Source organism: Misgurnus anguillicaudatus, chromosome 18, assembly GCF_027580225.2.
Source record: "Misgurnus anguillicaudatus chromosome 18, ASM2758022v2, whole genome shotgun sequence".
NCBI classification, from domain to species: Eukaryota; Metazoa; Chordata; class Actinopteri; order Cypriniformes; family Cobitidae; genus Misgurnus; species Misgurnus anguillicaudatus.
The window spans coordinates 7252197-7271476 of record NC_073354.2 but is presented as its reverse complement, the minus strand read 5'-3'; the positions used below and the strand labels follow the sequence as shown (position 1 = coordinate 7271476).

Genomic DNA, 19280 nt, shown 5'->3' with positions numbered 1-19280 from the left:
AAAAACCAAAATAGTCCTATAGGTGCACGTGTGTTTAAGCATACATAGTCTGTATGAACCGTTTCTGACCATCTCTTTCGTTTTTGTGGATGCTGGATCAGCCTGGTCGACGACGTGTGACGTCTTTGACGTGCCTTAATGCTCGAAACCCGGCAAATGCTGCTTGCAGCTTTAATTAATTGTTATTATTAATTCGGCTACGCCAGGTAAAACCTGATAAACTTGTATAATTAATTACAGTTAATTATACATAATATTCCCTTTTGAGCTAAAAGCTAAGATTCCCTTGGGAATCCCCGTAGTGTTTCGGTCGGAGGTTCATAGTGTTTCAAATAACGTTATTCCCCTCCTCCCGCATAAATTCGCTACATCACTTATGGTTTTACATCTGACAAATGTGCTGTATGGCACTTAAAGTTTCTTTATGATTACAAGCCAATGAAACACGTTCAGTGCTATTTAGCATAATTTCTTTAAAGTGCAGTGATTATGTTTTTAATAGGCAATATGCAATTGTGTAGAAAGTTATCATTACACATTTTGCACTCTTTTACTGATATGTTTTTGGTACTGTACTTTGTTATTTAAATTAAATTCTAAACATTTGGTGCTAGTTCATATGAATTAGGGGTAGACTGTATTAGCCTCATGTTGCAGGCGTGTGTGTGTACCTAATTATCATGTTGTGGGGACCAAATGTCCCCACAAATATAGGAATACTAGTAAATTTGTGAGCTTGTGGAGACATTTTGAGGTCCCCATGACCTAAATCAAACAGAATGATGTTTCTTGAAAATCTGAAGTAGCAGAAAGTTTTCTGTGATGGTTGGGGTTAGGGTTTGCGAATAGAATATACAGTTTGTAGGCTACAGAATAAAATCCATAACGTCTATGTCCCCACAAAACATGGAAACCAGAATGTGTGTGTGTGTGTGTGTGTGCGTGCGTGTGTTTGCGTGTGTGTGTGTGTGTCACACCCAGGGGCTGGCTGCTATTTGGCTAAAGCCACGCCCCTTTTCAACTTCCACCTCGAGGAGGTCCCCAAAGCCAACCCAATGACCAGACAACAACGAGGACAGGTAAAATATAAAACAAGCTTTATTTATTTAAATATTAAAATTAAACTTGGGGAATGGGGAAGGGGCAATTAAAACTAATGGTCTCAGCTCTGCCCTCCAGGTAGGCCACGGCCAGGAAGAGTAACAGGAAAGAAGGGGGGGTGCAACAGGGGTCCGGGGCACTATAGGCCGGTGAGCGTGGGACTCAGGCTCCTGCCTAGTCTTAACTTCCCGTGGCGCCCTCCTTTTCCTCCTGGAGGCAGAAATAAAAGCAAGATAAGCGTTGGGTCTAATGTCTCTTCACTGCGTACCTTTCAATCCCTGTGGGGTCTCCTCTGTACGTGCTCAGGGGGGGAAGTCTAATACCTCTCCTCTCTATCTTTGGTTCCGCCCTAAGTCACCCTGTGACATGTGCGTGCGTGCGTGTGTGTTGTTTAAAATTATGAAAATGGTTACTATATTTTTCCAGAGATTTTAAGTACTATTTTTGTTTCATGCTCTCTGAAAAAGCTAGGTTTTGAAAGCTCTTTGTGTCTTACATGCCTTTTAAATCTCATTACATTAATCACTCCTGTGATTAATTACATTTTTTTAAAGAGAACATACAATCAAAATCAGATTTTTAAGGTTGTTAAAGCAACCATGTTGAAGTTCTTCATGTAAAATTGGCTTACAGCTCTCTCGTGGTTGAAAAGTGCAACAGTGCTTGTTATCAGACACTCTTCTGCAGGCAGGCAGAGGAGGGGCGTGGTGGGGCTGTGTGCTCCTACCCAGAGGCGGTCTTACCATAGAGGCATAGGTAGGCGGCCGCCTGGGGCCCCCCACCAGCGGTCAAATTAGGGGGGGCCCCAACCAACCTAATAAATAGCCTACATAAATAAATAAAACCCTTATCATCACGAACACTTTAAAAGCATTGTAAATTGTATTAATATTATCAAGAAATACGTTGATACTTTTATATAGTAGGTAAAATGTCCAGTTCATGTTCTGTCACTAAACACTTACACCCCCTTCTTTTTCAATGAAATGGAATAGTCAATAACGGTGCGCGCTGCGGCGCGAAAGATAAACACAAACTGACATGGGGACTGGGAATATAAACGCGAAAATGGGGCTTTGGTAAGTCAACCGGCTAGTAACATTGATAAAAATTATTTTGTGGTGAAGTAAATAATGTTACTACAGAAAAAAAACTAATGTAACCCTACAGGGCTCCAGACTGTGAGTAAATAGTCGCATATTTTTTATTAAATGTCGCACTGGCTGGACTGTGAAATTTAAATACAATTATATTAATATAATGCGCAGGCGATTACGTCTGCCGCGCATTCAGTCACTCTTCCTGTTGTTTCCCGCTCCCGAGCCTTTCTATCACAGCTCAGGTGCATATCACCTCTCTAAATCCGTCTCTTTTGTCCACTTTCGACCGCTTCTGCCCTGATTGTTTTGAAGGGTGGTCTATGGAGACTGCGGGCAAGAGCCTCTGCTTTCGTTTTCGGGAGAAATGACGGGCTTAAAATGACGCGCACTAATATTATGTCAGAGTCCGTTTTTTTATGTGTATTTAAAAGCTTTCTTTGATATTTCAGCGCAGTTGATGAAATAATCTCCCCACAACCTCCACACGCTCGCATAATAACACTAATAAAAGAGGCGGAGATCAGCTGCTTTAGTTTTATCAATGAAAGCCTAAAAATAGCGCTGTCAGAAAAAACTTAATACATTGTGATCAGTACCTCAGATTACAAGTCCTGGCCAAATGATATCTTCAGAGTGCATGAAAACATTTTGTAGTGATTACAGCACAAGAATGTGATTTCTTTACTCAAGTCTGTGTTAAAGTAGCCTAAAGCTTTTACAACAAAGTAATAAAAAGTTGATTGTAAGTTTAATGGTTTACAGTAAGGCAAATATATGTTAAAAATAATAAGTATGGTAAAGTAAAAAAAAATAATGTATATAAAGAATACAATTATTTGTATTTGTAATTAATTTGTTAATGCATTAAACATTTTTGGACTTAGTTTTAGTGTTTATTTTTGGTTTTTACACCACCCAGTGACTGGTGCCACCAAATTGAGGCCGATCTCTGTGGTTGCTGTCGGCGGTCGAGACGGTCAACCAAGTCCCAATACGGCAATTGCAGAAGGTCCACTCGCTCCCGAATCGGTGGAGGGTCGTTCATCCCGGCCACCAGGTAAGCGCTGGCGAGAACCTCCGGGTAACACCCCTTATTACTCTCTACCGCCCGGGCATAGTCCCTGAATGGAAGTTCCTTCTGCGGTGGAAAAGGACTACCGCCAGAAAGGGTCTGCCTTGAAATAGAAGTCCACCACTCCGGGTCCGACGCACACTGCATAGTGGTAGTCCGCTGGGTTCAGTTTGGTGCGTGCGTTCTGTCACGACCGGTTCTACACCGGGAAGTGAAAACAAAAGGAGAACCCAAACGCAAAGGACTACAAAAATAAACTATAGTTTTATTTACAAAGGGAACATAAAATACCCACGAGGGGGTCAAACAGAAAGGAACAAAAACACTGTGATGAAACACAAATAAAGCAGAACACGAGAATAACTCGGACAGGTAACTGGGGAACATCAACACTGTAACTTCAACAACGCACGCACATCACACAGAGAACACGAGGGCATTAAATAGACAGCACATCAATGGGGAACAGGTGAACATAATTAATCACTTAAGACACGAGTACATAAGGGAGTAGGGTAAAAGTGACAAGACACTGGGAACACGTGTCACACACACATGATGTGAAAACACACGTGTTCCCACATAAACACAATGCTGCCATAATCTTGCCAACATCCGACCTGGACTATAACCAAAGTCAGGCAAGACCATGACAGCACCAACACACTGGGAACACGTGTCACACATACATGATGTGAAGCACACGTGTTCCCACGTACACACAATGCTGCCATGGTCTTGCCCTCTAACATAGACCTGAACCTATACTAAGGTCTGGCAAGATCACGACAGCCACAAGACACCGGGAACATGTGGAAGCCACACACACAATGTGATTCCACATGCCCCCCACACAGAACATAATACTGCCACGGTCCTGTCAGATGCACTCAGACCTACATCTAGCACAGATGTCTGACAAGACCGTGACAAGTTGTAGCTGCTAGGAGGCTGATCAGATTGCAGCAGCAGTAGAATTCGTCCAGTTAAGAAGTCGTTCTACCACTGAAATAATTTTAGAGACATTATTTAAAGGTTGAAAAGCTACATAGTTTAGCTTTAAGTGCTATAATTAGGTCACCAGTGCTTCTATCAACCTAGAAAATGTGTAAAAGAACAACCCAGTACCTTAGTTTTGGTAAACCGTTCTCTGCAGGCATGCGAAAAATAGGTCATTGAAATTTGACTTTTCTTGTGATGTCAGAAGGGGATCATCTTATAATAGTACAGGCCTTTATCTGCACTATTAAAGGCCCCTTAATTTGCAATATTCACAATACTCACATTTAGTGCAGAGATCAACTCATAGTCATTTGCATTTAAAAGGGCACACCCAAAAACGGCATATTTTTCCTCTCATCTTTTAACATGCTATAATAAATTATCTACTGTATATGGTATTTTGAGCTAGAACTTCACATACGTACTCTGAGGACACCAAAAATACACCTCAAGACTATGGGTGTCTCTGGAACGGTGCTACTGTGGTTCAGGTGTTACCTCTCATGTAGGTCATTCAAAGTATCCTGGAGGGGTGACGTCTCCGAACCCCAATGCCTCAGTACTGGGGTACCTCAAGGCTCAGTGCTTGGACCACTGCTCTTTTCCATATACATGACATCCCTGGGTTCTGTCATTCGGAAACATGGCTTTTCTTACCACTGCTTTGCAGATGGCACACAACTCCACCTGCCGTTCCAGCCTTACAATCCTACAGTCTCTGCCTGCATCTCAGCATGCCTGAGGGACATCTTACTCTGGATGAAGGATCATCATCTCCAGATGAACCTTGCTAAGACAGAACTGCTCGTCATACCGTCTGACCCCAAGATTCAACACAATCTTTCAGTTCAACTAGGTTCTTTACCATTACGCCTTCTAGAACAGCCAGAAACCTGGTAGTGGTGATCAGTTTTATGGAGCATGTTGCCAGCACCACTCGTTCTTGTAGATTTATTCTCTACAACATTAGGAGAGTTGACCTTGCCTATCATGCTACACAACCCCTAGTTCAGGTTCTTGTCCTGTCCAGACTAGACTATTGCAATGCGTTATTGGCCGGACTCCCAGCCTGCACAACCAAACCCCTACAGATTATCCAAAATGCTGCGGCAAGAGTGGTCTTCAATGAGCCAAAAAGGGCGCATGCCACTCCTCTCTTCGTCAGGTTTCACTGGCTTCCTATAGTGGCACACATCAAATTCAAAGCTCTTCTCCTGGCCTTTAAAACCCCTATTGGGTCAGCACCCTCTTACCTTCAACAGTTTTTACAGTTTTATATCCCTTCTAGATCCTTGCATTCTGCCATAGAGTGACGGCTTGTGGTGTCGTCCCAAAAAGGAAAAAAATCACTATCGCGCACCTTCTCTGGTTCTGTTCCCTATCTTTGGAATGAATTACCGGTTGCGACAAATTCTGCTTACTCTGTAGCAATCTTTAAGAATCGGCTAAAAACCTATCTCTTCCGCCAACACCTCACTTGTTAATATCATTTCTTTTCTCTATCCTTATCTTTACACTGTAAAAAAAAATACTAACCCTGGAGACTAGCTCTAGTAAACTTATGCATTGCTGTTCTTGTGTTGCTCTAATTGCTTTTATTGATGCCCGTGTTCAACTAATTTATTAAAAATATTGTTTGTTTTTTGCTTGTTTTGGGGATTCAACTTATAATGCTTCACAGAGCTCTCAAATGACAGGTTTACTTTCCACAGCACTCAGAGTAGGAAATTAAGCTAAAAAAAAATAATAATAATAATGAATACTAAAACGTATGAATTTTTAAATGAACCTGCTTATTATCAGGCTATACACAGCCATCTGAATACTGCTCTACTTTTTTACATCTACTGTAGGTCCTGCTGCATTTACCCATTAAAATAGGGCTTGCCATAACTAGAAAGATGCATGTAAAATATTCAAACAGTAAGAAATACTCTTGATGTGTAGTTGTTTCAGATTATTTTAATACTTAGTTGTCATATTTTAAGTCATCTTGAAGCCCCATATGGGCCCTGTAATCTCAAAGTATTGCAGTACTCTTGTTTGCACCTGTCTGTGCCCCCCAAGCACAAGACGAAACCGCCTATGAATATAAAATGTGATTTTCTGTTAGTGAGACTGACATCTAGTGGATATTTAGTGAACGAGCACTGAACCAGGAAGCATTTGAAGTTGAGAAAAGAAAGTAAAAGTGTATTTGTGCAGTCAGTAAAATGGCAGAAGCGAATCTTTCAGTGTCTCAGGATCAGTTCATCTGTTCAATCTGTCTGGATTTACTGAAGGATCCAGTGACCATTAACTGTGGACACAGTTACTGTATGAGCTGTATTACAAACTGCTGGGATCAGGATGATCAGAGAGGAGTTTATAGCTGCCCTCAGTGCAGACAGACCTTCACTACAAGACCTGCCTTAGGAAAAACCACAATGCTGGCTGAAGTGGTGGAGAAACTGAAGACAAAACTTCACACTAATCGATCTGATCTCAGTTATGCTGGACCTGAAGATGTGGAGTGTGATGTCTGTACTGAGAGAAAATACAAAGCTATCAAGTCCTGTCTGGTGTGTCTTGAATCTTACTGTCAATCTCACTTTGAACAACATGAAGCTTTTCGCACAGGAAAACCACATAAAGTGATTGATGTGACAGGAAGACTTCAGGAGATGATCTGCTCTCAACATGACAGACTCTTTGAGGTTTACTGCCGCACTGATCAGAGATGTATTTGTTTGCTTTGTTTGGTAGATGAACATAAAAATCACGACACTGTATCAGCAGCAGCAGAGAGAACTGAGAAACAGGTATAAACAAATGAAAAATATATGACATTTATAATACAATGTTGTAATTTCTATTACGTAAAGTTGCTTATTAATGACTTACTAACGGCATAAAATAAATAAGCGGCTGCTTAGGCCCCTGTGGCAACCTGGTGGCGCGTAAGAGCAGATGACAATAATGACATCTTGACTCTAGTTGTTTTGAAGATATCTGGCTCAAACCCTTCCTGACCAGTTGAGTTATCTGATATTAATCTGTTAAACAGAGACTTCTGGAGGACAACCACAGCAAACTCCATCAGATAATCCAGCAGAAAGAGAAAGAGCTTCAGGATCTAAGAGAGGCTGTGAAGATTCACACGGTGAGTTTTGATGAATAGAGAAACATAAATACTGTAAGAAGTGTTTGAGATTGAGTTTCAGTCTCTGTGTGTTAACACGATCTCTGCACAGACAGCAGTGAAGGACACTGAGAGGATCTTTACTCAACTGATCAGATCCATTGAGAGAAGACGATCTGAGGTGATACAACTGATCAGAGATCAGGAAAAGACTGCAGTGAGTCGAGCTGAAGAACTACTGAAGAAACTGAAGCAGGAGATTAATGATCTGAAGAGGAGAAATGATGAGATGGAGAAACTTTCACAAACAAAAGATCACATCAGTTTCCTTCAGGTAACTCAACACTCTACACTACAATATACGTGACAATAAATACATCTTAAAATCTGTTTAAGAGAGGATCATTGATGGAAAATGCAACAATACTTTCTTAAAAAAGTCAGTCTCTTGAGATACTAAAGTTAAATGTTTCAAAAGGTTTTTTTATTCAATAAATCATTGATACTGGTTTGACTTTGAAAAGGTTTTTTAGAAAAAACTTAGAAAAGAAAATGATGTTTTACCTCTTTAAAATGTAAGTAAATATCATATTCACATGCATGTATATAGGTAAACAAATGCCAAACTTTGTAGACTTTTAGCAATAAACTTCAGCACTGGAAAGTGTAGTGAGCAACAACAACAAAAAAACCACTATGTACTGCTGTAAATCCATGAATTTCTCTTGATTTTAGAGGCTTTTGTACTGATGACTTTGAAATGATTGACATCATTCAGATGTAGTTTTCTTGCAACACAGTTATGACTTCTGAATCGGCCACTAAAATAATTGAGCAGAAATCTGTATGTTGTTTATTGTAAGTTTGTGTTGATAGTTTTTGTCATTGTGTTGTGTTCATGTAGAGTTTTCAGTCTCTCTCTTCATCTCCTGGATCGACAGACAACATCCCTCTCAGTTCTCTTCTCTCTTTTGATGATGTGAGGAAATCTGTCACTCAACTGAAAGAAAAGATGGAGGATTTCTGTAAAGAAGAGATTGAAAAGATATCTAGTAAAGGTAAAGTACAACTATGACTGAGACTTTCATTCACTCACGATGAGTCTTACGGTAGTATATAAATAATATAACAGAAGAAATACACAGCAGATTAAAATGAGTTTGATTTTACAGTTACAGACATTGAAATTATTCCCATCAATGGACCCAAGACCAGAGCAGAGCTAACACAATGTAAGACTTCTTAAATTCAACATTGTTCACGTTGTTTTGGAGATGTTTTGGTCCTGTCGTAGACATCACTATTTTATCCTAGAGTCATTCAGATCTTTTCATTTACCCATCTGAATGTTTCCAGCATATGAAATTCAAGACCTGACTGTTCACTTGCTCTCTTATATATCCTACTATAATAATGTAATTTATGTTATTCACATGGTATTGTTTTGAGATTGTGAAAACAGGTAACTTCACTCTAAAAAATTTGCTGTAATTTTGCAGCTGGTTGCCAGTAACTTACTGTAGATGATAAAGTCAAAAAATGTTTCATGTTCATTTAACTTTGAACAAAATGTTGCCAGTAAATAACATAAATGTAAAATCTACAGTAAGTTACTGGCAGCTAGTTGCCAGTAATACCCATTAATACTGTAATTTCTACATACATTTTTTACAGTGTCGGTTTAAGCACTTCTTGTATTATAGCCTGAGAAATTGCTTGATTGTTATTGTGAGATTTTTTAAACAGGCATGAGTGGGACAACTGTTCTGAATGTTTATTGGGTATCTAGGGGATGCATATTGTATTGGCGCGGTGGCGCATGCGCAGAGAGTTGTGTTGGGAAGTTGTTCTGGTGTCGAGATGGAACGGACGCTCTGAAATAAACTTTACACAAAGTAATGTTTACCATCGTGTGTGCCTGCATTATTCGAACCCTTCTGGAGACTGGATTATGTTCATTCAATCTTTCCCCTCTTACATTAATTGGTGGCAGCGGATTTGGAAGACGTGGTTGGACATGTGAAGTTTTCAGCAGGCATTTCATTTGATCGATGCGGCATTACAACGTGACATCGGGGCAAAGTCCAAGTTAAGAACCTGCTATTATCCACATCGAGTGTTTTTCCTGTATGTCTACAGTGGCAAGGACTTTCGTTTGTGCTTTATAGTGGTGTCGGATTTCACACGAGTGTGTGACGGATGTTTTGTTATATGCAGATTGCAACGGAGGAGAAAAGGTAAATCTCGCATAATTTGATGGACTTAAAAGATTTTTTTTTTTTTTTTTTGCTGTGACATAATTAATACTCTAACCGGAATGTTACCTGCAGCGGTTTGTATAGAGTTTTGGGATTTTTGTTGTTGTCATTAAACCGACTCTTTGTGAACATTTGCTATTAAAATTTTGGCCAACCCTGCCCTTGGCTATTGTGCATACATCGTTTTTGTGCCTCCATTTTGCAATAGGCCTGGACTTTTCATTAGGGTGTTTTAACACAACGAAGTCAAAAATGAGTGAAGCAGATGCAAGGGGTGATCTGCCTGTTCATAGTCCCTCACGTTCAATGCACCGCTATAGTGGACATTTCCCGCCTGTCTTTTTGGGGGACGGGAAAGAAGATTTTCTTCGCTGGTGCAGACGTTTTGAAGTGACTGTAGAGGCTAGCTCTGATTTTGATAATGACAAGTTAGCTAAGCTTTTGCCCACCTGTCTTGGAGGAACAGCTTTTAGTTATTGGGACAGTTTGCCTAATGAAACAAAGAAAGACTATAAACTTGTAAAAGAGAAAATGAAAGATGTTTTTGGCCAAAGCGTTTACCTGTCCACATTTCAAAGTTATGTTAATGCCCGCACACGCCTGCCTGGGGAAGCTCTCCAAGTTTTTGCTGCTGAAATTAGCCGTTTAGTGGATGAAGCTTTTCCCACTTATGAAGCTAATGCTAAGAATGGAGAAAAATTCAGGCGTTTTATTGCTGGAATTGAACCTTACCTCCAGCTTCGCATACATGAACAAGGAGTGAACACATTGGAGGCTGCTCTTACTTTTGCGCTTCAGATTGAACAAGCACATCAAGCCAGCAAAGTCATGCTACCATCACACTCACAACAGTGGACTTCACCAACAGCAGGACCCTTCAGTGGCTCTACCTTTAATGTTCAGCAGACTTTACCTGCCTCTCCTTGCACTCCTGCAACTACGGCCCCCCCCCTGCAGTCCATTCAGCTACATCAGGTGACTTCATAAAACTACAGAGGACCTTGGAGAGTTTGTCAGAAAGAGTGGATCAGCTCCAACTCGAGATCAGCAGGCAGAGGTATGCCAATAGACACAGTTCGTCATCAGACCATCATCGCCGGAGCCCCACTCCAGATGGTGCACGAGGGCGCTTGTTTGAACGAACGCAGGTATGACAGGCACTTGTATAATGACTGGAATTCCCATGATCGAGCCAGATCTTCCTACAGAGACACAAGCAGTGACAGAACATACTGGGAATCACGCAGACATGATGACTACGTCACTCAGAGTCCCAGAAGATCACATGACCGACAACATCACAGCGAAAATCGAGCATCGCTAGAACGCTCAGCACGTAGTGAGCGTGGGCGGAGTGACCGCTCCCTGGATGACTACTCGAGTAAACGACAGAGCCGCCGATCACCAAGTCCAGGGCATGTACGTTTTCAGTCTCCTTCGCGTGCTTATGAACACCAGGGAAACTACAAGTAGTTGACAATGAGGGCCGATTGCCAACTGCTGATGAAGTCAGGCCCCCTAGTGACACTGGTGAGCGCCAAGTGAGTTCTGATTCCGTTGATGTTATGACTCAATACGTACCTATCGTAATTGAAGACACATTAGTTCATGCATTTGGAGACAGTGGTGCTGATGTTTCTCTTATCAGTGAAGATTTCAGAATGTCTACTGCAAGTGTACGTCAAAGACCATTAGTGAAGCAGTTCATACCTCTAACATCTATTTCTGGGGATGCTTTAGATTCTGTTGGTACATTGTCAGCAAATGTAACATTGGGACTGCATACAGTGTCACATTCATTTCAAGTGATCAGAAACTGTTCAAAGCCAATTATATTAGGTTGGGACTTTTTGTCTGCTCACAAGATTAGGATAAACACCAAGGACAAGTCTTTTCAAATAGGTGGGGACTCCATACCATTTTTAAATGCTAACCAGCATGTTCCTAAACTTATGGGTGTTACAGTGTCTACCACTATGGTTGTTCCTTCTTTTTCAGAGACTGTAATTTCAGCCAAACTTTCACCACCTCATAAGGGATTTTTGCCTAATGGTTACACAGGTGTGTTTGAGCCTCATTATCATGAGGACTCCAAAGTAGGATTTGCATGGACTGTTACTAAAGCTGTTAATGGTTCAATTTTTTTGAAAGTGGTAAATCCTTCTTCTGATGACATTTCCCTTTACAGTGGCACACAAATTGGTACATTTTATTCTGTTTCTGAGGCTGAACAGGATGATTATGTAGTTGTTGACAAATGTGTGAATAATGTTAACATAAGGGAAGCTGGTGTGTCTAACTCAATGTCAGTACCCATGTTGTCGATACCGCCAGATATTTCTAATACTGAATTGTCAGAAACACAACAACAGAGTCTAAAAGAATTGCTAACCTCTTTCTCTGATGTTTTCAGTCAACATACCCATGACTATGGTAGGACCAGTGTGGTCACTCACAAAATCAGGACTAGAGATGACACCCCTATTTCGCAGCGGGCATACAGGACCTCCCCTGCTATAAAGGCAGAAATTCACCGTCAGGTAGAAAATCTTAAAGCCCAAGATGTGGTTGAGGACAGTGATAGCCCATGGTCAAGTCCTGTAGTCATGGTAAAGAAAAAAGACAACACATACAGATTTTGCGTAGATTACCGCAAACTGAACTCTGTGACTATTACAGATGCACACCCATTACCTCGGGTGGATGACAGTCTTGATGCATTATCAGGGTCTCAGTATTTTTCTACCATGGACATGTCTTCTGGTTATTGGCAGGTGGAGTTAGACCCGGGTGACAGACCAAAAACAGCCTTCACTACAGGTGATGGCTTATACCAATTTAAGGTTATGCCCAGTGCTTTAAGTGGCCCAAAAGAGGTGCCGGTACTCTATTTTTTTTTTTTTGCTGACTCGACTCCTATATTGAAGGGGTTTTATATTTAGCAGTCAACAGACGACCTTGTAAAAAATAATTAATCCTTTTATAAATTTGTGGATTTGCTTGAGCTAGAAATAGCTACTGAACATAAATAAAATGTGCAAAAGGATTTTGAAAAAATACCATTAGAAAGAGCTACTGTAGAAAGAGTTTTTGAACATAAATAAAATGTGCAAAAGGTAGATATGTGAGTAAAATTGTCAGCATGGTTACATGCTAAAACTAGTGGTTCAGATAGAAAATGCTTGAAAAAAAACTTTAAAATGACACCAAGACCATGTCTATAGGGTCAAGAATAACAAAATACTGGCCATTTGAAACTCTAATTAAAGTCATTTATTTTGTCCCGTTGTTTTTCATTTTGCGGGTGGTAAAACTACTGTGCACGTCGTTCAAATTCATTGAAATTTCGTTTACTTTTAGTTTAGCAATTAAACTAAATGTATATTACAATTTCAAGAATGTTTTCTGCACATCGCCTGAGGAAATCCGAAGTTGCGTCGAGGGGAACCAAACTGAAAGCCGCGACAGCGGAGATTATCACGTACCTACAAGGCTTGCGTCTGTCCTGCAGCTATCATTCTGGCTTGGTGGGATTTCAGCGAGTCCTCTGATTCTGACGGCGTTCTTTTACTACTCAGAGTCTAAAACAAGGAGGGCATATTACGTGTTCATTGTATTTTCATTGTAACCGAGCAGCTATGGTTGCGCGTTTCACACACAAACACACACCTCTCCAGAGCACGTTGACACTGACTGAAGGACGCATGCGCTTTTAACTTGTAAACGCAAGGGTGTATGGGTAATGTAGTCTCTGCTCTCGGTGGAACGAATTAGGAAGCGTACATTAAGGGCGCTCTGAAAAGCGGCAGCGCAGCCAAATTATTAAATTAAACCTCTGATTTTTAAACAGATGAGCGTTCCGGTACGCTAAAAGCACGTTCTGGGCGCACGTAGAGGTGGTGGTACGCTCAAGAGCTATTTTTAGAAGTGGCGGTACTGAGTACCGGGGCGTTCCGGCCCACTTAAAGCACTGGTTATGCCTATGGGCCTCAAGAACAGTCCGCCCAAATTTCAACGGTTGATGGAACTGGTTCTTAGAGGTCTGCATTGGACGAAGTGTGTCATTTATTTAGACGACATCATTTGTATGGGAAAAGACTTTGATGATCATCTGAAGAATCTCACAGACATTTTTGTAAGGTTTAGGGAAGCAGGTCTTAAACTTAACCCTAAAAAATGTCAGTTTTGCAAAGCGTCTGTAAAGTACATGGCTCACATTGTGTCAAAGGATGGGTTGGCCCTCGACCCAGATCATAGTCAGCGGGTAAGAGATTGGCCAACACCTCGATCTCCCACTGAGGTCCGAGCATTTCTTGGGCTATGTAGTTATTATAGGCGTTTTGTGAAGAATTATGCCTTTAAAGCTCAACCCTTACACAGACTTACACATAAGGATGTTGCCTTTGAATGGACGGATGACTGCTCAGCTGCATTTCAACAGCTTAAAGATGCTCTAACATCACCTCCTGTCATGGCATTTCCCAATTTTGATCAGCCATTCACGTTGAGTACAGACGCATCTAATGCTGCCATTGGTGCTGTTTTATCTCAAATGCAGAATGGCACAGAACGTGTTGTGGCATATGCTAGCCGTGTACTGTCTCCTACTGAACGAAAATGGTCTACATATGACAAGGAATTGTGGGCAATAGTTTGGTCTTTCAGACATTTTCGTCATTACTTGAGTAACTGCCCCTTTACCATAGTCACAGATTACAAACCTCTTGTGGGTCTTAGGAAGTTGAATGTTCACATTGACCCCACAGGGCGTAGAGGTCGGTGGGCTATGGAACTGGACCCATATGAGTGGGTGATTGTACACAAAGAGGGCAAGAGACACAACAATGCGGATGCTATGTCGATAATTCCTGTAGTTTTGTAGAAGGTACAAGACCCTCTTACTAAGAATGTGTCTGTTCAAACGGAAAACTTACTGGTCAACTCTCAGGAAGCTGTTTTAGCTGGTGTTAGTTGAACAGATACTCCGTCTCGTCTGCAGTCTCAGATTCTCTTAACTAAACATGATAATACTGTCACAAGCACTGAGGGTGATGGAAATATATGGCATGCTGCTTTATGTAGTGATGGGAAAGACATTTCCCTGTACCAGAAAACAGACCATATTCTTTCAGAGGTGTATGATTGGGTTCAGAACCAAAAGAGACCTAATCTTAGACATGTAAATGGGAAAATGAGACATTTCTGGTGGCAGTTTTCACGTATGGTGTTGAAGGGCGAAGTGCTTTGCTGTACAGCTCATACTGCTCCTGGTAAACCTGAAATTTACCAAGTGATTATTCCTGATGCTCTCATTCAAAACACTTTACATTATTTGCATGGGGATCCATGTGCTGGACACTATAGTGCTGAGCGCACACTCAAGAGAGCCCAGAATTTGTGTTTTTGGCCAGGAATGAGGAGTGTATTGAGCAATATTGTGAGTCATGTGTTGCTTGTGAGTCCAGGAGAAACCCTGTTCCTCATCGGCAGGCACCTCTCCAGTCTATTACTGTTGTTAGACCATTTCAATTTGTGTGCACTGATATTACTGAAATGCCTGTAACTTCCAAAGGAAATCGATATGTGTTGGTAGTGCAAGATCATTTTACTAAGTATGTCAATGCATATCCAATGGTGGATCAAAAAGCCAGTACAGTTGCACAGCTGTTTTGTGAACAGTATATACCTGAGCATGGTGTTCCAGAGGAATTATTTTCAGATCAGGGCCGTCAGTACGAGTCACAGATTTTACAAGACATTTGTCAGAGACTAAACATAAAAAAGAAAAGAACCACTCCTTACCATCCACGTGGTAATGGAATGGTAGAGAGATTCAACCGGACGCTGAAGGATCAGTTGGCTAAAGTTCTATTTCACAGAGATGGTGAATGGGATCAATACCTGCCTGCAGTTGTACTATCCTTTAACGCTACACCCCATTCCAGCACTGGTTATTCACCTTTTTTCTTAGTTCATGGCCGAGAGCCCCGTTTACCTGTGCATGTACAAATTGATTCTCCCTTAGGTGCTACCTTGGATACGCCACAGACCTATGGGTCTGCTTTAGCCAGTCGGATGACAACAGTGTTTCAAGAAGTACTTGATAATGGGGCAGATCAGACACTTAGGCGTGAGTATAGACCCCTTCACAGTTCACGTCACAGGCGGTTCCCACTGCACATGTCGGGGTCAGAAAAGTCATTTTCAGCAGATTGAGTTGCGTATTATTCGGTATCGTCAAAAATGCATACTTACGTCGTGGGCCGTGAAAAATCGCACCAGGTCTTCCGTTAAGTTTTTGCGATTCATGCAGAATCTCAAAAACAAAAAAATACAACATTTGCGGCTGCAAGCAATTAACGTGCAGACTGGAACAATGCAAATATCAAAGAGGCTTGTGTTTGTAGTGCTCACTTCATTTGAGGTAAGTCATCATTTTTCAGCCCTGTTATATTAAATTATAAAGCCTGGATGGTATGAACAGTTTGACCCCATGCTGCGCGCGCACCCGATAGTCATTCAATGTTTACAAACCTTGAAGGGGTCTATTATTTCAATAGACATGCCAGATTTCAGCCATTTAAAGTCGGAGACAGGGTGTGGATGAATGATCCAACTACCCAAAGAAAGAAATTGGATCCAAAATGGACAGGACCTTATGAGGTCATTTCTGTTGATATGGAGGGCATAATTTACACAGTGTTAGACCTCAGGACTGGTAAAGCAAGAACTAAACTGGTCCATTATGACCGCTTAAAGCCTTACAGGTCTGATTGGAATACACCTGTGAACTCCTCCACATGTGTTGGTCGGGGTTTTGATGAAGGGGCTCAAAGAGCAAACACCACCTACACTGCCTTGTCAGGGTCTCTTCCGTGGACTTTAGTAGGACCTGAGGGTGGTGCGAACAAGACTCAAATCTTACCTTCTGTCCCTCATACACGTAGGCCTTCAGGGCGCATGCCTGCTGTTCATCAACCAGAAACACAGCCACCTCAATTGATGGAAAGTGCATCTCCTTCAGCTAGGGAGCACAGTTCATCAGATGGGGTAGTTACACGTTCAGGACGTGTTATCAATCGGCCTAGAAAGTTTTCTTGTTGAGGTTGTCAGTGGTTTTTGCTTAAAACATGCTAATGTAATGGTTTCATTGACTTAACTTTCTTTTCTATCCAGTTTAAAATATTGACATGTTTTGTAAATGTATGAGAGGACATAGATTTGTTTTTTTTTCTTTTTCTTCACAGTTAGTGTGATCTGTTTCTTCATGCATTTTTGTGGAAACATAATTGGAGTATTGTGTTGTAGGTGTTGAAAAAAAAACTACTTGTTTTGTACACATTATTTTCAGATGTAAGCTTGTTATTCTATTGTTCTCCAGCCTGTTTTTCCTCCTCACTATATTTTATGTTAATATTGTGATATGTGAGATTTTTATTCATTTATTTATTTTATTTATTTTTTGTTCAGGAAATGAGGACATTTTTTTTTCTAAGGGGGGAAAAATGTGAGATTTTTATTTTTTTAAACAGGCACGAGTGGGACAACTGTTCTGAATGTTTATTGGGTATCTAAGGGGTGCATATTAGATTGGCGCGGTGGCGCATGCGCAGAGAGGTGTGTTGGGAAGTTGGTTCTGGTGTCGAGATGGAACGGACGCTCTGAAATTAACTTTACACAAAGTAATGTTTACCATCGTGTGTGCCTGCATTATTCGAACCCTTCTGGAGACTGGATTATGTTCATTCAATCTTTCCCCTCTTATATTATCTTTGTTTCTTTGGATAAAAGTATCTGCTAAATGCCTAAAAAAGAAATTTAAATGTTCAGTTCACTTTACCTCTTAGTGTTTTAATGTTGTGATTGATCAGTGTATATCAATATCCAGTATATCTGTATACAATATAGCCTGTTGAATTAACAAATTAATGCTCATAGATTCAGGATTATATGCAAACAAATATATTATGTAAATTAAACTATTGTGTATTTATCTTTCACAGATTTCAGTCTTTTCTCTCTGGATACAAACACAGCACATGGATATATTTGTCTGTCTGAGGTGAACAGAGCGGCTACAAACACTAACACAGATCAGCAGTATCCTGATCATCCAGACAGATTTGATTATTGGGTTCAGGTGTTGTGTAGAGAGAGTTTGTGTGGACGCTGTTACTGGGAGATTGAGTGGAGTGGGGATGAAGGTGTGGAAATATCAGTGTCATATAAGAGCATCACCAGAAAGGGAGAAGATGATGAGTGTGTATTTGGATATAATGATCAGTCCTGGAGTTTGTTCTGCTCTTCATCTGAATCCTCATTCTGGCACAATGGCATAAACACAGATCTCCCAGTAGTCTCTGGTTCTTGTAGATTAGGAGTTTATGTGGATCACAGTGCAGGAGTTTTGTGTTTCTACAGCGTCTCTGACACAACATCCCTCATCCACAGAGTTCACACCACATTCACTGAACCTCTTTATCCTGGATTTGGGTTAAATGAGAGCTCAACAGTAAAACTCTGTGATCTAACATTATAAATGATACATGATTAGATACTAGTTTATATACACAAGTGTCATCTAAACCAACTTATATTTAGATTGACAAATCAAACAAAATCTTAATTTAAATCTATACTGTATGTTACATTATGGGCGGTTTCCCAGACAGGGATTATTTTAGCATTAGGCATTAGGATATATAACTAGTTTTAACAAACAAGCCTAAAACATAACTTGTGTGCATTTTAAGGCAAAAGAGAGGGCACTGATGTATTTTAAGATATATCAGTGAATGTTGTTTTTAGTTTGGACACATCTTACATTTATTTTAGTCTAGGACTAGTCGAATCCCTGTCCAGGAAACCACCCCCAAATTATATATACTTAACAGATTACATGTAACAATGTTATAGGGATGAAAAAAATGGTAACTGCACACTTCGAAAAAAAAAAAAAAACGACTACATTGAAATCTAGATGAGTTAAAATATATATTTAATTCTTTATAATGACTTTAAGATTTTTCTCTCTAGATTGGCTGTCTAACTTTATCTTGAACACTAAAAGAGTGAATATCACTATAAAGTGCCTTTGAGAGTGCAAAATTCCCCCAAAAGATCAGAGATTCTCCATTCATGTTAAGTTGTTCACAGTTGAAGCTGACTGTGTACTGTTTAAAATACATATTTTGATTTTCTGCAAAGTTATATGTTGATAAATATTTCACAATGACAGGGTGGACATTTTAAGCTTGACAACACACAATTAAAATTATGAAAATAAGGAAAAATAAGTGTAGATACTTACTGTGTGTGCATTATATGTTTTAACCTCCACTTAATAAAGACCAAAGGGGGACGGGATGTCACAGACTACATCAGTTGGTTTCTTAAAGGGGCTTTTACCCCAAAATGACAGGGTGGGCAATTTTACGGACACGTGCAAAATGCTTAATATTATTATGAAAAATGAATATACATTATAAAAATGACTTGTTTTATATATAAGAAAAATCTGTTTTTTAATTTATGCCAGCCATTTATTTAATTTTTACACTCACTAAAGTTAGCTGAGCAGTGTCTGGTACATGCAAAATTGCATACATCCAATCAAAGAAAATGGT

The 19280-nt window shown here is 40.3% G+C and overlaps 1 protein-coding gene across 1 annotated transcript; it reads left to right on the top strand.

The window, feature by feature from the left end:
- The first annotated feature begins 6023 nt into the window (after window positions 1-6023).
- Window positions 6024-18345, top strand: LOC129443088 (tripartite motif-containing protein 16-like protein). Its single transcript, XM_073855704.1, has 6 exons — window positions 6024-7076; window positions 7322-7402; window positions 7473-7730; window positions 8301-8454; window positions 8569-8628; window positions 17658-18345. Exons 1-6 carry the CDS (start codon window positions 6489-6491, stop codon window positions 18191-18193), a joined length of 1677 nt encoding a protein of 558 aa, XP_073711805.1. The 5' UTR covers window positions 6024-6488; the 3' UTR covers window positions 18194-18345.
- The last annotated feature ends 935 nt before the right edge of the window (window positions 18346-19280 follow it).

Bases quoted from the DNA above. Each gene is read 5' to 3' on its own strand.
- LOC129443088 (XM_073855704.1), top strand. From the start codon at position 6,489: ATGGCAGAAGCGAATCTTTCAGTGTCTCAGGATCAGTTCATCTGTTCA. The intron at 7,403-7,472 runs GTGAAGATTCAC...TTTGAGATTGAG, and splicing joins TTCAGGATCTAAGAGAGGCT to TTTCAGTCTCTGTGTGTTAA. The intron at 8,629-17,657 runs GTAAGACTTCTT...TATCTTTCACAG, and splicing joins CAGAGCAGAGCTAACACAAT to ATTTCAGTCTTTTCTCTCTG.